General features: G+C 41.9%; 1 protein-coding gene across 1 annotated transcript in view; it reads right to left on the reverse strand.

Moving 5' to 3' along the window:
* Positions 1-15,000, reverse strand: part of LOC138205693 (DNA (cytosine-5)-methyltransferase 3A-like) — a 52,833-nt gene that overhangs the window by 8,837 nt on the left and 28,996 nt on the right. The window contains 13 exon segments of the mRNA XM_069161852.1: positions 324-472; positions 573-663; positions 1,422-1,567; positions 2,595-2,679; positions 4,709-4,892; positions 5,438-5,550; positions 7,734-7,813; positions 8,076-8,120; positions 8,246-8,389; positions 9,492-9,639; positions 10,105-10,212; positions 10,741-10,899; positions 11,057-11,260. Coding sequence (XP_069017953.1) covers positions 324-472; positions 573-663; positions 1,422-1,567; positions 2,595-2,679; positions 4,709-4,892; positions 5,438-5,550; positions 7,734-7,813; positions 8,076-8,120; positions 8,246-8,389; positions 9,492-9,639; positions 10,105-10,212; positions 10,741-10,899; positions 11,057-11,260 — 1,656 coding nt within the window.

Genomic DNA, 15,000 nt, shown 5'->3' on the forward strand with positions numbered 1-15,000 from the left:
GTTTGTTTTAAAGTATGACGGAAAGTAAACACAGAAATTAGCGAACAGCCATTAAACCTAAACAAAAAAAAAAAAAACATTCATTTTCAGTCAGTTTCAAAAGCAAATGTTTAAAAATGATTCATGTAAAGCTGCATTGAGCTCACGCTTTTTTTTTTTTTTTTTTTTTTTTTTTTTGCACGACTCCTTATTTCCCTCGAATCTCTACACCGGAAGTAGAGAGCGGTTGCCGGCGGCGACCGATGGAGCTGCGACAACCGCGTCAATGAGAAATGAACCGGAATCGTCCTTTCAGCAGCGTTTGTGAGTTTGTTCCGTTGTACCTCGAGGAAGCGGGAGATGTCCCGTTTGTCGCTGACTCCCATCGCGACCACGTTCTCGAACAGCCAGAAGAACGGCCGCTCGTCGCCCGGTTTCGGTCGAGCCTCGTGCAGCAGACGGTAAAACTCGAAAAACAGGCGCCCGGTTCCCTCTGCGGGTCGACGGAGAAGGTTTCAGCCTCCAGATTTCACTTCGCACGAATAGCAGGTTTCTTAGAAGGAAAAAAACAAAAAGAGACCAGTCCTTCCTACCGTAAAGGCCTTTCCTGGCGGGGTTGACTATGGAGAGGTCGTTGCAGGGGCTTCCTCCGATCACCAGGTCGAACGGTCCCCACTCTTCAATCTGGAAACACCCGAGTTTAAAGTCAGCGCGGAGGAAAGACCGCAATTCAATTCAATTTGATTCATATCGCGCCAAATCACAGCACATTGAAGTCCTTAAAGCGGAACTTTACAGCATTTAAACAGAGAGACACAACAATTCAACAATTCCCACAATGAGCTGGGAGGGGGGGAAAAAAACAACCTCCCTCTTAACAGGAAGAAACCTCCATAAGTACGTAAGTTTGGTGGAGTAGAAGAATCCAAACCTGACATCTTTGCTACTTTATATAGAAACAGAAACAGAGTCATTAAACATGCAGAGACTTTGAACAAACACATAAAGACGCGCAGGTAGAGTTTATATGAGACCACTGCTTTGAGTTGAATCACTTCTCAAGAGGAGCGCTGCATTATTTGGATGAGCTGCGGCGGAACCAACACATTCGTCCGTAAAGGTAAACGACAAAATAAATGCAATGAAGAAAAAGCACTTGAAAGTGTTCAAATTGAAGCCGCCGCAGAAAAATATCACCTGCGACTCGAGTCGTTCGATTCTTATGACTCACGCATTCATAAACAAAAGCAAGACTCTTCCCGTTGTACTCGCTTGAGACGGAGTTCATTTTTTAAAAACTTTTTTCATTTCATATTAATTGAGTATAAAGCGTGAGGAGTTTCATAAAACGCTGAACTATGAATCGAGCCGCGTGTAGAGCTCAAAGGATGATTGTACCTGGCGTAAAAAAGTGTTTTTGCAGAACGTTTGATTTGACTTACGTGTTTGTGAGTGACGTTGCGTATGTCTCCCACGTACATGATGCGTCCGTGGTGTCGAACCATGCCGACGGTGATGGAGTCCTCGCACACTTCGGACGCAACGTACTTGTCCACCTGGATGCCCAAATCTTTCAGCACCAGCAGACCTTGAACACACCACACACAAGCCCTCTTACAGACGCACAGCGAATTGATAGATATAAATTCAATCGGCAGTTAAGGTTCCTATTTTCTGGTTTCGTCCCCTCTATGGTTTTAATTTCACATCCTTGTTAACGGGATACTTTTTTTTTTTTTTTTTGCTTCACCTTCAGCAATTTCCACTATTTGTCTGACATTTTAAAATCGTGTTAAGACGCACATCTGAGCGGGTATGATGTGCGTTAATGTTTCAGGACGAGATGATTCTCCATGATCGAAATAATTCCAACTTTTCCAGCTGTTTGTTCCAGATGTCCGACACGTATCAACCATACGGGAGGACTTGGGAACATTAAACATGCTCGCTCCTCTGTAGATTTATATATATATATATATATATATATATATATATATATATATATATATATATATATATATAAAAAGTCATATTTAAGATGTCTTTGTGCAACTTCAATTAAAAATGTAAAGTGTTTTTTTTTTCCTCGCTCGATAGTCCGCTTATCTTAACTTAATATCGGCAGTCACGGTCATTCATTCATGTCATCTTAAAAGAAGGATTACTTCGTGTGATATATCAAATTTAATAAGCTTTTCGCCTGATTGATCTCAAAGCAGCCCAAAAAGTCGGAGCTGCGTCTCTCCAGCTGGATGAGTTATATTTGTGTGTATTATCTATAATTCATGCTACACACAAAGCACAGCTGATGTTGGATGTCGTCAGTTTTGCAGATGTTGCATCATGAACCAAAGTGCCGGAATAAATTCGACGGCGCCAGATGAGCGATTACGGAGTGCGTTATAACGTTTCGTCCTGAGGCCGACGATAAAGCTGCGCATCAAATTTTATTGGCAATCCATCAGTTGTGGAGACATTTTAGTTAAAAACCATGAACCTGAACCTCGTGAGAGGAAAAGTGAGGAACGGTTGTTGTTTTTTTGGGGGGGGGTTCAGGTCCGACGCTGTTTATTAATCTACAGTTAATTGTTAATGACGGTGAGTCACGTGTTTACCTGTGGCGATGCCGTCAAACAGGGAGAGGACTCTGATTGGTTTCCTCTTCTCTGCTGCGACTGGAGGATACAACTTGGCTGGCTCCTGAGAGAGAGGAGGAAGAAGAAGAAGAAGAAGAGACACCGATGAGAACAAAATACAGACGGATAAATATCCGACTTTACAGTCGAGCAGCCACGACGTACTTCATTTAATTCCTGAAGAAAAGTCGGCTGAAGAGGGAAAAACATCCACAACTGAATTTGAACGTCCTGTTTTTTTTTGTTTTGTTTTTTTATGTGCCTTCGTTTAACTTCATCTTTTTAGCAGATAAGATGCAGAGGAGCAACTTAACTTCATCGGACTGAATTGCTGACTCAGCTCTGCGGATTGCTGTTAAGAAGAATGAGGAGTGCAGTATAGATATATGGATTATAATAATCATTTTAAAGCCTACTTATTGAGCTGTCCCGGTCGTTTTAAAGGATGTTAGCAGCATAAAGCTGACGCCCCCAGTTTAACGGCGATTCCTGTTGGGGAACTTTTATTACGAGCTTCCTCTCTACACTGGAAAACTGTTTATTACTAAAAATATATATTTCAGCAATTAAAAACTAGAATTATTTAAGGGGCACACTCGAGACTTTATATTCAAGGAGGTTTTATCTGTGCCGATGTGATTCATCATTAAAATGTTATCGCGCAGCTGTGTGCAAAGGTTTGAGGCAAATAACGCGTTTTCTTGATTTCTGAAGTGAAAAGAAATGTTTTACTTTTTTATTTCATATGAGAAAATTATTTGTTTATTTTTAAATGAAACCGTAATTGTGGCATGTAAAAATAAATTCCTAATGACAGATCTTGATCTGACTTAATTGAGATCTAACAGGTCTATTAAGGCTTCAATTCTGAGTGTTTTTGCAACAATTAATGTTTCATTTTTGTTTTAGTTAAAAAAAGAAAGTTCATGAAATAAAAAGCTGAAGATGTGTTTGTTTCTGGTGATGCATTTACTCATTTTCACTTCAACAAATCAAGACAATGTTTTCCAAAACTTGGCATGAAACTGCACAAATACTATCGTAATCTCAAGATGACTCATTTTTAATCATCATCATCATCATCGTCATCATCATATATAGATAGATAGATAGATGGATGGATGGATGGATGGATGGATGGATGATAGATGATGGATGGATGGATGGATGGATGGATGGATGGATGGATGGATGGATGGATGATGGATGGATGATAGATGATGGATGGATGATAGATGATGGATGGATGATAGATGATGGATGGATGGATGGATGATGGATGGATGATAGATGATGGATGGATGGATGATGGATGGACGGATGGATGGATGGATGGATGGATGGATGGATGGATGATAGATGGATGATGGATGGATGATAGATGATGGATGGATGATAGATGATGGATGGATGGATGGATGATGGATGGATGATGGATGGATGATAGATGATGGATGGATGGATGATGGATGGACGGATGGATGGATGGATGGATGGATGATAGATGGATGATGGATAGATGATAGATGATGGATGGATGGATGGATGGATGGATGGATGGATGGATGGATGGATGGATGGATGGATGGATGGATGGATGATAGATGATGGATGGATGGATGGATGGATGATGGATGGATGGATGGATGGATGGATGGATGGATGGATGGATGGATGGATGGATGATAGATGGATGATGGATGGATGATAGATGATGGATGGATGGATGACGGATGGACGGATGGATGATGGATGGATGGATGATGGATGGATGGATGGATGGATGGATGGATGGATGGATAGATGGATGGATGGATGGATGATGGATGGATGGATGGATGATGGATGATGGATGGATGATGGATGGATGGATGGATGGATGGATGGATGGATGGATGATGGATGGATGGATGGATGATGGATGGATGATGGATGGGTTGATATACTTTACTGATCCCATAAAAATGACAGAATAAAAATTCGAGGTAAAAACATAAAACATAAAAATGTAAAAAAATAAACAGCATATACAAATAAAACAGAATAAAATGAAACAACAACAACAGTGACCATCAGCAGAAAGACACACTTACAAAATCCTGTTCGTGGTTGTTGGCGAAGAAGTGCTGTAGTCTGCAGGGCCAGTCGTCCCGTCGCCGCAGCAACCCGTAGTTGTTCCGGGATCCGCACATGTAGCAGTTCCAGGGGTCCTCTTTGATGGCCGCCGCCGCCGAGCCGGCTCCCACCAGCAGGTCCACACACTCCACGCAGAAACACCTGCACACACACACACACACACACACACACACACACACACACATAAATATCCCTCACAATGTCTGCAGAACTGCTTTCTACAAACTGCCCTCAAACTGGAGTTTTAAGTTCCCCTTGGAGATTTTAAAGCTTCATTATTTGATGTTTTTTTTAATTTTTTTTTTAATGATTCTTGTGAATGTTTTTGATTAATTTTGTATTTATTGTTTTGCTTTTGTTTGCTGATCTTCTTCCCGTGAAAGTTTCTTGTTCTCAGGTCTCTCGTGGAAAAGAGACCTTTGTCTCGACGTGATTAAATCAAGTTTACGTGTGAAATGATCTGGATGGATCCACATTCAAATCCGCGCCAGAGTCCGTCCAATCAGCCGAGTCCTTAAAAATCAAAATTAATAAATCTGTTCCAAAATTATTATTATTATTATTTTATTTTATTTTTTTTGGAGGAGGAGGGGGGGGGGGCAGGATTGGTAGATGACCTTTTTCTGTGGATGTGAAATCTAAAACCCGGCTCGTGGTCACCGAAGGAATCTGCCGGGCCGACTGACCTGCAGCAGTTGTTGTTGCCACACATGAGCACTTCCCTGCCTCCACAGCAGATGGTGCAGTAGGACTGGTAGCCGTCGTCGTCGTACTGGTAGGCGCACTCCAGGAACGAGTTCTACCGGGAGAAGAAGAAGCACAGTGACAGAGTGGTTTTTGTTTTTTTTCTCTGTTCATTTTGTTTATTTTAATGCGGCTGTGAAATATCGCGACATTTAACTATTGTTCCCGTGATATTTTCATGGCTTTCAAAACAGCCAATAACAAAGGATACTGACGTTATTGTTGGTGATGATTTAACAAATTTATCGAGTGAAAATGTCCACAAAGAAAAAAGAATTTGAATTTGAGACTTTTCTCTGTTTTATGTCATTATAAATGTGGTTTGTTCTGGTTTTATAGTTCGTGTACAAAACAAGGAATTTGTTATTTGGCTAAAGGAGCTAAACGAGGCCGAAGGCGTCTCATCGTCCATTTTCTACTGCGTTACAACAGGAGACACATTCATTCACTGGATGACATCAACATCACAAAGTAAACAGCTTCAATCACAAGAAGAAACAAGGAGTGCTGCAGGGAGTCCTGATGTCAACATCAAAGAGACACCGAGAGACGCCGAGGGACACTGAGGGACACTGAGAGACACTGAGAGACACTGAGGGACACAGAAAGACACTGAGAGACACTGAGGGACACAGAAAGACACTGAGAGACACTGAGGGATACAGAAAGACACTGAGAGACACTAATGGACACTGAGGGACACTGAGAGACACTGAGAGACACCGAAGCACTGAGGGACACTGAGAGGCGCTGAGGGACACTAAGAGACACCGAGAGACACTGAGGAACACCGAGAGACACTGAGAGACACAGAGAGACATTGAGGGACACTGAGAGACACTGGAAGACACTGAGACGCTGAGAGACATAGAGGGACACTGAGAGACACAGAGGGACACTAATGGACACTGAGGGACACTGAGAAACACTGAGAGACACCGAGAGACACCGAGAGACACCGAGGGACACTAAAAGACAGAGAGATACCGAGAGACACTGAGGGACACTAAGAGACACCGAGAGACGCCGAGAGACGCCGAGGGACGCCAAGAGATGCCAAGAGACACTGAGAGACACTGAGAGATGCTGAGAGACACTGAGACGCCGAGAGACGCCAAGAGACACCAAGAGACACTGAGAGATGCTGAGAGACATCGAGGGACACTGAGACGCTGAGAGACACTGAGAGACATAGAGGGACACTGAGGGACACTGAGAGATGCTGAGAGACGCTGAGAGACACAGAGAGACATTGAGGGACACAGAGAGACACTGGGAGACACTGAGAGATGCTGAGAGGCACTGAGAGACACAGAGAGACATTGAGGGACACAGAGAGACACTGGGAGACACTGAGACGCTGAGAGACATAGAGGGACACTGAGAGACACTGAGAGACACTGAGGGACACTGAGAGATGCTGAGAGACACTGAGAGACACAGAGCGATACAGAGAGACACTGAGAGACACTGGGAGACACTGAGAGACACTGAGGGACACTGAGAGATGCTGAGAGACACTGAGAGACACAGAGAGACACAGAGACACTGAGAAACACTGAGAGACACCGAGAGACGCCGAGAGACACCGAGGGACACTAAAAGACAGAGAGATACAGAGAGACACTGAGGAACACTAAGAGACACTGAGAGACACTGAGGGACACTGAGGGACACTGGGAGACACTGAGAAGCACCGAGAGACACTGAGGGACACTGGGAAACACTGAGAAGCACCGAGAGACACTGAGGGACACTAAAAGACACTGAGACCCTAAATTCACGTAAGAACTGTGACGATTTCTCCAAGAAGATGGTGAATACCTTAAAAATGTAATCTGTGTTCACAATAAACGTCAATTTGATTTCAAATGTTTCTGTTATTTGTGCTTTGTGTGAAGTTAATTGATTCATATTTAAGATACAAGCATCGTTGCTTCACACCGTACTGTCTATACATGTACAGAATGAGGAGACATCCTGATGATCAAAGACAACATGAAATGTAAAATAATCGAACTGATCTTCAATGTAATCAGCTGCATTTCAGCATTTTATATGACATCAAAAAAATCCGCAAATGAATAAAACGCTTCAGTGGCTCGCTTTTAGTTTTTGATAGAATCACTTCATTTGGACAAACAAAAATTGCGTAAAACGAGGCAACAATATGAATAAGAATTGATTCCATAATATGATAATAACATTGAATTATTTTCCCTGTGGGAGCTTTCTTACTTTGCAGCCCTGACACATGGCGCCCACGAAGAGAGGATGCTCCAGAGAGACGTTGAGGCTTCCGCAGGAGATGCAGATATCTGAACCGACACAACACAGACAACGTCTATCAGTTCGTTCGGCCCGTTCCACGTTTATCCAACAATTAAGAGACCTTTTCAGTCCCTACACGCAATTAGCCGCAACGTGACAAGCAACCACGTGACTCGGCCGGATTTAACATCTGGGCAGCTGTGCAGCCAAACCTCAGACAATAATACGCTAGAACGAGAATAAAACATCAATTATTGGAGTGTTTCTGGTACACTGAAGCTGTAAATGATTCCAGATGTTTTTTTTTACCTTCAATATTCCTGGTCTTCTTTTTGATTTCATTTATAAGTCTCTCTGGAAAACGCATTAGAAAAAAAACACATTACTTCATACGTATTATAAACCGGTATCGTGTGAAAAAGCTGCTGAATTGAACTGATGTAATAAGATGAACGTGAATGGTGAATTTGTGCGCTTACCTCTGGTCCCTTCGTCGATCACCTCTCTGATCTTCGCTTTCTCCACCGTGTTCTTGCGCGGTTTCTTCGCAGGTGGAGGCGTGTAGGCCGCCTCAGGCTCCGCCCACATCTCTGGGTACACTTCCTTATATGGATTTTGTTCCTCTGTGTGGATGAGGATATAAAAACGTTTTTTTTGTTGTTGTTGTTTTTAATCCCATAACAAACACTTTCCCCTTTTTTTTTTTCCTCCTTAAGTAGCTTTAAGGTTGTTAAAATAATCATCAGTCATTTAAACCTCATATGATGTTTACACTATTTGATTCGATGTTTCTCTCTTTTGATTTATTTTTCCAGTTTCCTCGCAGGAATCCAGACGCTGTCTTTTTTAAAGTTTCACACCCAAGAGTTTATGAATTTCCTCAAATACATATAATATTCTAGACGTCTGTGCAACTGACATACTTGACATTACTTTTGTGTATCCAACGCTTTGAATAGGATTTGCAATGACTTTCTCAGAAATGCTTTTCCTATATTTTCACATGCTTTCCTTGTATATTTTAAAACAAAACTGAATATTTAGACAATAAGTGTCATCTTTTAGAGCTATCAAATTGACCTATGAGATACAAATCTACGAAATCAAAGCACCCATATGACCTGTGGAGTTAATGGCACATCTTCTCTCCTCATTTCCTGACAACTTTCTAGAATTACTGTAAAAAAAAATAAATAAATAAAAAAAAAAAAAGGCCCAAATTGTTGATGTAAATATTCTCAGTCTTCCAAATATGTTTTTTTTTAGTGAGCTAAGAACTAAAATTATTCGTGATTATATCATGTCTCCACTCTTACAAATGTGGTAAATTTTTTTTTACATATGTTCAGTAAGCAGGTGTAATTTCCTTTTATGAAATGGACGACATGATGTAGTTCAGAGGTTCACATCCCACTGCAGATTCAAACAATTTCCAACCGAGTCAAGCTCTTTACAGACGTGACATTTAAATGATTACCGGCTGGTTTGGACATCGTTGTACTGTGAAGTGTTTTTGTGTAATAACTGATGTATGTAGTAGAATTACGTTAAATTAAAGTTTTGGCCGGTTGGGTTGCAGTTTGGACCAGGTGGAGCTTTATGTACCGTACCACCAGCGGTACACGCGCCACAGGTTGGGCATCACTTCTGTAGGTTATATCATGTGACTGAGCAAGAGAGAGAGAGAGAGAGAGAGAGAGAGCGAGAGAGATGACTGCTGCCTACCCTCTGGGGGGTCCAGTGATTGCGGACCAGCGGGCAGGAAGCCGGTCATGGCCCACTCGATCATCTGTCTGGTCTGAAGATCCACCCCCTCCGCATCATCGCTCGCATCACAGGAAGGGACTGGCCTCCCCGCCCGCACGCTGGACACCTGAACACAAAAACAAAAACACAAGACGAGTCCGGTTACAATTTAATCCTGCGTATCATCTGTATTTTCTGTAATCAAAATCTAATTAAATCAAATCAAAATGTTCTGTAAAAAAACCCACAAAAAAAACAGTGGGTGCCATAGAAGATGTTTATTATCTTGTATTACTTGCAATCAAACATTTTTAAATAAAGCACTTTTTCACTGGGGAAAAAAAACAACCTACAAAATTATAGACTGCACTCCTTTACCCACATGTTACCACTTATAAATTGTGGGCAGAGCTAGATGAGAACAACACCTCCACAGATGCAAATCGGCATCTTATATCAGACAGGAACGTTATATATTTGGTCTTTCCCGTGCTTAAGAAAAAACTAAAAAAAACTCTTTATCGGACATTAAAATTAGAACCAAACCTCCCTCTCTCTGACGTTGAGTTTTAAAATAGTGGGTTTTTGTTACCTGCAGAGCCTCAAAGATGGCTTTCCGGTACATGGACTGTTTGTTGTAGGTCGGTTGGTGGAAGGCGGATGAGAAAGAGCTCAGAGGCATCAGCTTCTCCACGCAAACCTGCAAAAAAAACACAGAGAAGCCATAAATCATCAGGAGTTAAAAACAACAACAAAAAAGAGAACAAGCTTTTGAAACCATTATCTAAAGGTGACTTTGGGCGTAAAGTGTGCGTCTTTTAGAAAGAACAGCTCAAAAGCTCGCTGCAATGCGACGCTATTATTGGACTGAATTCTGAACTCCAGAGAGTCAGAAGAGAAAAATCAAGGTCATCTTTCATCAAATCTAAGTAAAAGGACTCATTGAAATCTCTCTGCTGAGAGCAAATGAATTGTTGAATGAGCCCAGCGAATATAAAACTTCATTTGTAAAAGCTTTTGAATGCCATAACTAGGACATTGTGAAAAGGACAGAAGTGAACAGTAGGAATTTCAGTGTCAAAGATATGAACCCAATAATAACAGCAGACGTTCTCTCTTTTCTGTGAGTGGACCTCTTTCTCCTTGTATAAGACCTCGGCCGGGGCGCTTAATGCCCGCTAAAACCAGGGGATCGGATCAACGGCGTCGTCGAACCGACGATGCTCACCACGGAGAATTTGCCGTCGCCGAACCACATCACCCAGCGCGTGCCGTCCGCCGCTCGACTCCGGCCGCTCATCCACCAGGAGACGATCCTGCCGGGCCACCAGGAGAAACCTCGCAGCTTCCCGAACACCAGCGCCCCGATGCCGAAGCCCCGCCCGTCCTGTTAGCGCACGAGATGAAAAAAATAGGTCCGAATTATTCTCAATATAACTCCGTTTTGAAAGCTGATTAAAAAAAAAAAAACAGCCAACAAAAACATGTTTGTGTCTAAAAGTTCTTTGTTTGTTTCTATTTACATTATTTAAAATGTGTCTCACCTGGTACTCGATCTCCCTGGGCGTGGGTTGGTCTCCCCTGGCAACCGGCTCCGGCGTCACGGCGACCGTCGGCGAGGCGGGGTCCGTGTGTTGCTGCGAGGGGGGAGGGGCCGGACTCGCCGGCTCCTCCTCTTTGTGGAAGTCGGCTTCTGATAGGTCGTCCATCATGTTGATCTCCGCCTCCCTGTACGCCCGTCGCTCTGCCTGCGGAGGACACGCACGTTTTTTTTTTCTACATTATTCCAGGGATTTTCTATTTGTTAACTTTGTACTGCATCTAAATGTGGAACAAACTGCAAGTTCAAAGAGAAAACATGAAGTGACATTAAATCGTTTTTTCGTTTTCATTTCAAGTGGGTATTTATTCCATCGTTTGGCGTCTTTGACCTTCTCTGAACATAATAACGACATTTCTTGTTATATGCTTGACTTCTGCACTTTGTTACATTTTCCAGTATTCATCATTGATGGTTGACTTTTTTCTCTAATTATTCTTTGGGCCAAAACACCTACACAAACACTACATAGCCTCCTCCGCTGGTGATGTGATTAGATCATGGATTACTCATTCAAATCTTTTACAAAGTGAAAAACACACATCATTTAGAGCTGTTCTTGAAATTCTATAGACTTAACAGACCATTTGGTTGGTCAAAAGCAGCCCGGCGTCAACAGACCCAAATACAGATGCATAAATATTTAGGTCTGGACACACTCCATAGGGAACCGTTTCCAGTTGTTGAGTCAACCAATCAGCATCGAGCAACGTGAAACTCCACGACCACTGCAACTACACTTAGAGGAAAACGTCACAGACTGAAGATGAAGTTCGAATCCAGGAGGTGTCAAGGGTTTTTCTTGAGTTGATTTTTGTTTACACAACCATGTTTTTTTTGCAAAAAGTTTCATTTTCCTGTAAATCACATTGCTCGAAGCAAGTCGGTTCCATTTTTGTCCACCACATGAAAACGTGTAACTTCCACGCAAAGGCGGGCCGAAGCGTGGCCACCTCACGTTCTGCAGTAGCGGAGGCGCGTGTCTATTTCACGCTTTGCCGCGATACCGAGTTGACTACACCCCAATAAATCAATAAAAATAGACTTCAAACAAAAGGCCAATATTTGTCCCAGATGTGTTGTCTAAAGGAATCCATCGCTGCCTTCAGAAATGCATGTTAATTTTTTTGGGGAACATCCAATGATCTGGATTTAGAAAAGTGGTTCAAATAAATACACATGAATAACTAAAGACTCGCTCCGCTTTGTAACACAATAAACCCCCAATTGCTCTCCCAATAAAATCAAGAAACCGTATCCTACGGGTCTACACGAGTCTAACCTCACTGAAAAGGATGATTTACAAGTCTTTCGTCGCCTCGTGTTCTGCGTTTCCTCATCTGCTCATAACTTTTTTGTTGTTGTCCTGCTTTACTTCTAACTGGTCTGCGATCAAACACCGTCCTTTAAGGCGGTCTCGTAATTGACGCTGCGTGCGCCTCTTTCCAGCTGATGCGACGGCCGCTGCAGATCAAGGCCTCGGCGCCCCGGGCCGTAGGAACAATCCCTTAATTGTTCCTCTAAACAGGAAGTGAGTGGAGAGAAAAAAAAAAAAAGGGTGCGGTGGGGGAGACGGTTCAACGGGTTCAAACTCAGGAAGGAGAAAGAGAGGGAGAGCGAGAGAGTGAAGACAAAGAGCAGGGCGAGTAAATGGGATTATATTATAAAGATGGAGAATACGACGCAGACAGAAAGTGCAGCAGATTGAGTGGGAGACGGGAGGAAGATAAAGGAGGTCAGACTGTCAAGTCAAAGTCAAGTTTTTCTACTTCACTACGGCACTGCGGAGATAAAATACAATACCACGCTATAAAAATGCAATATTAGAAACAAAAGACCTCCAATGAAACTTTGCCTGAAGTACAAGAGTCTCATCAGTCTATATTTGCTTAAAGAAATAGTTCAACAATTTACTTTTTTGCGGGTTAAGGGGAAGATCAATATTGCTTTCAGGTCTGTGTGCTAAATATGAAGCTACAGCCAGTGAGCTGTGTAACTGTTTCCAGTCTTTACGCTGAGATATATTAAGCTATTTCTATGCTAAGCTAATAGCTAATCCAACTGTGTGGCTGCCGGCTGTCGCTTCAAATTTAAACAGACAAATAATTATATTTTCTCAACTGTCAAACTAATCCTGTAAATTACTGGAAATTTTTGTGGTTATATTTTATTACTGTATTGTTACTAATGCATTACTGTCTATAAAGCATTATAATGTTGGTTAATCTTTAAAATAACGAGTAACTGTAGCTGTAAAATACTGGAGGGGAGCACATTAGCATCTGAAATGTAGGGAAAGAGAAGTATAAATAAATGTAAAAAAAACAAAATGCAAATAATGAAGCATAATTGCCTCAAAATTGGGTATAAATTCATCATTTTATCAAAAGTACTGAGAGACTTTCTACTTATCAGCGGATCAGATGTGAAACGTGACACAGCAATGTGGTGAAAAGGAGACTCTACTAGAAATAATCATGACCTCACTGCACCACTAGACCGTCACTGTGGCCCAGATGTGAGATGACTCGGAGATCCCGCAGCATTTCCTTGACCTAGAAACCACTAAAGAGAACCACGTCTGCTCCTGCTGAGCTGGAAACTATAATGTTTATGTCACGAACGTGTAATACGAGGTGGGTTTAAAAAAACAAACAAAAAAAAAACCAGATTCTGCCGCATTCCTCCGGAGAGACAGAAAAAAAAAAAGAAAAAAAAAAAAGGGGGAAAGACGTAACAAAGGCTGACGGCGTAAATCCAAGTGGAAGAGACGGTAAAAGTGAAGAGTGTCTCCTCGGTTTGACCCCGAGGTGAGAAGGTCGCACCTCCTCGCTCCTGTTGACCTCTGACCTCAGCCTGTTAAATGGATCATGGACAAGACCACACACACAAACACGGCGACCTACACACACACACACACACACACACACACACACACACACACACGTCCACGCGCACTGTGAGGGAATCTCCATGTGTCGTCACTGGTTTTTCAAAACATCTTGGAAGGATTGAATACAAATTTTTGCAAAAAAAAAAAAAAAAAAAGATTTTATTCCTTTTTTAAAAAAAAAAATTCTGATTCCACTATTTACTTCATCAAAGATAAAAGATTAAAAAAAAAAAATTAAAAAAAAATTCCCACAGCAATCATCTGACAAAACTTAACAGAAACCCGATCTTTGGACCGGATCGTTCAGAGGAAAAACTGAGCAAAAACAGAAAACCAGCCAAAGACCCGTCGACTGGATGAAACGGTGTTTGTTGCCTGGCAACGTCAGCTGATTGAAACACTCCACCAGGAAGTTCCTGCTGCCTCCGTTAAGGGATGAGGATGAGTCACCGGTGACAAGACAGATCTGGGTTCATCCGCTCGGGTTTCATGCGGCGAAATGAACTGAAAGGTCAGCGTCATGTAATCGAAGAAAAGATGTCCCGCTTCTGCCTGATTGTATTTATACTGTAGTAAAAGATATCTACTGTTTTTAACATATTCGGAAGCGTTTCAAACTGAAAATGATTGTTTTCTATAATGATTTTTTTTTTTAATGTATTTTTTCGTTATTAAATGAAAAATCTGAGAAACAGTCCTTAAGAAATATGACAAAATGCTGCGCATTCATTCATTAAAGTCCTAAAAGGCATTAAATTAGGAACACATAAGCTCCGCTTTCACTGAAAGTACAATGTTAATATTCTTGCTATCATCCCCGATATCAAACCGTGAATACGATCCGTAACGAAACACTTTCCACAAAAACAGCACGTTTAAAATTCACCTATTAACCTGTAGAAAGCGTTAGTCGGGTCACTCGGCGGCATTTAAAACCAGAAGAACTTTAAAGGCTTTAAAGTCGTCTGTTTCAGGGTCAAACCGGCATGTTTGGT

The sequence above is a fragment of the Embiotoca jacksoni genome, unplaced genomic scaffold (assembly GCF_022577435.1).
Source record: "Embiotoca jacksoni isolate LCO1_2020_lvr unplaced genomic scaffold, fEmbJac1.0.p SCAF_29, whole genome shotgun sequence".
In the NCBI taxonomy this organism is placed as follows: Eukaryota; Metazoa; Chordata; class Actinopteri; family Embiotocidae; genus Embiotoca; species Embiotoca jacksoni.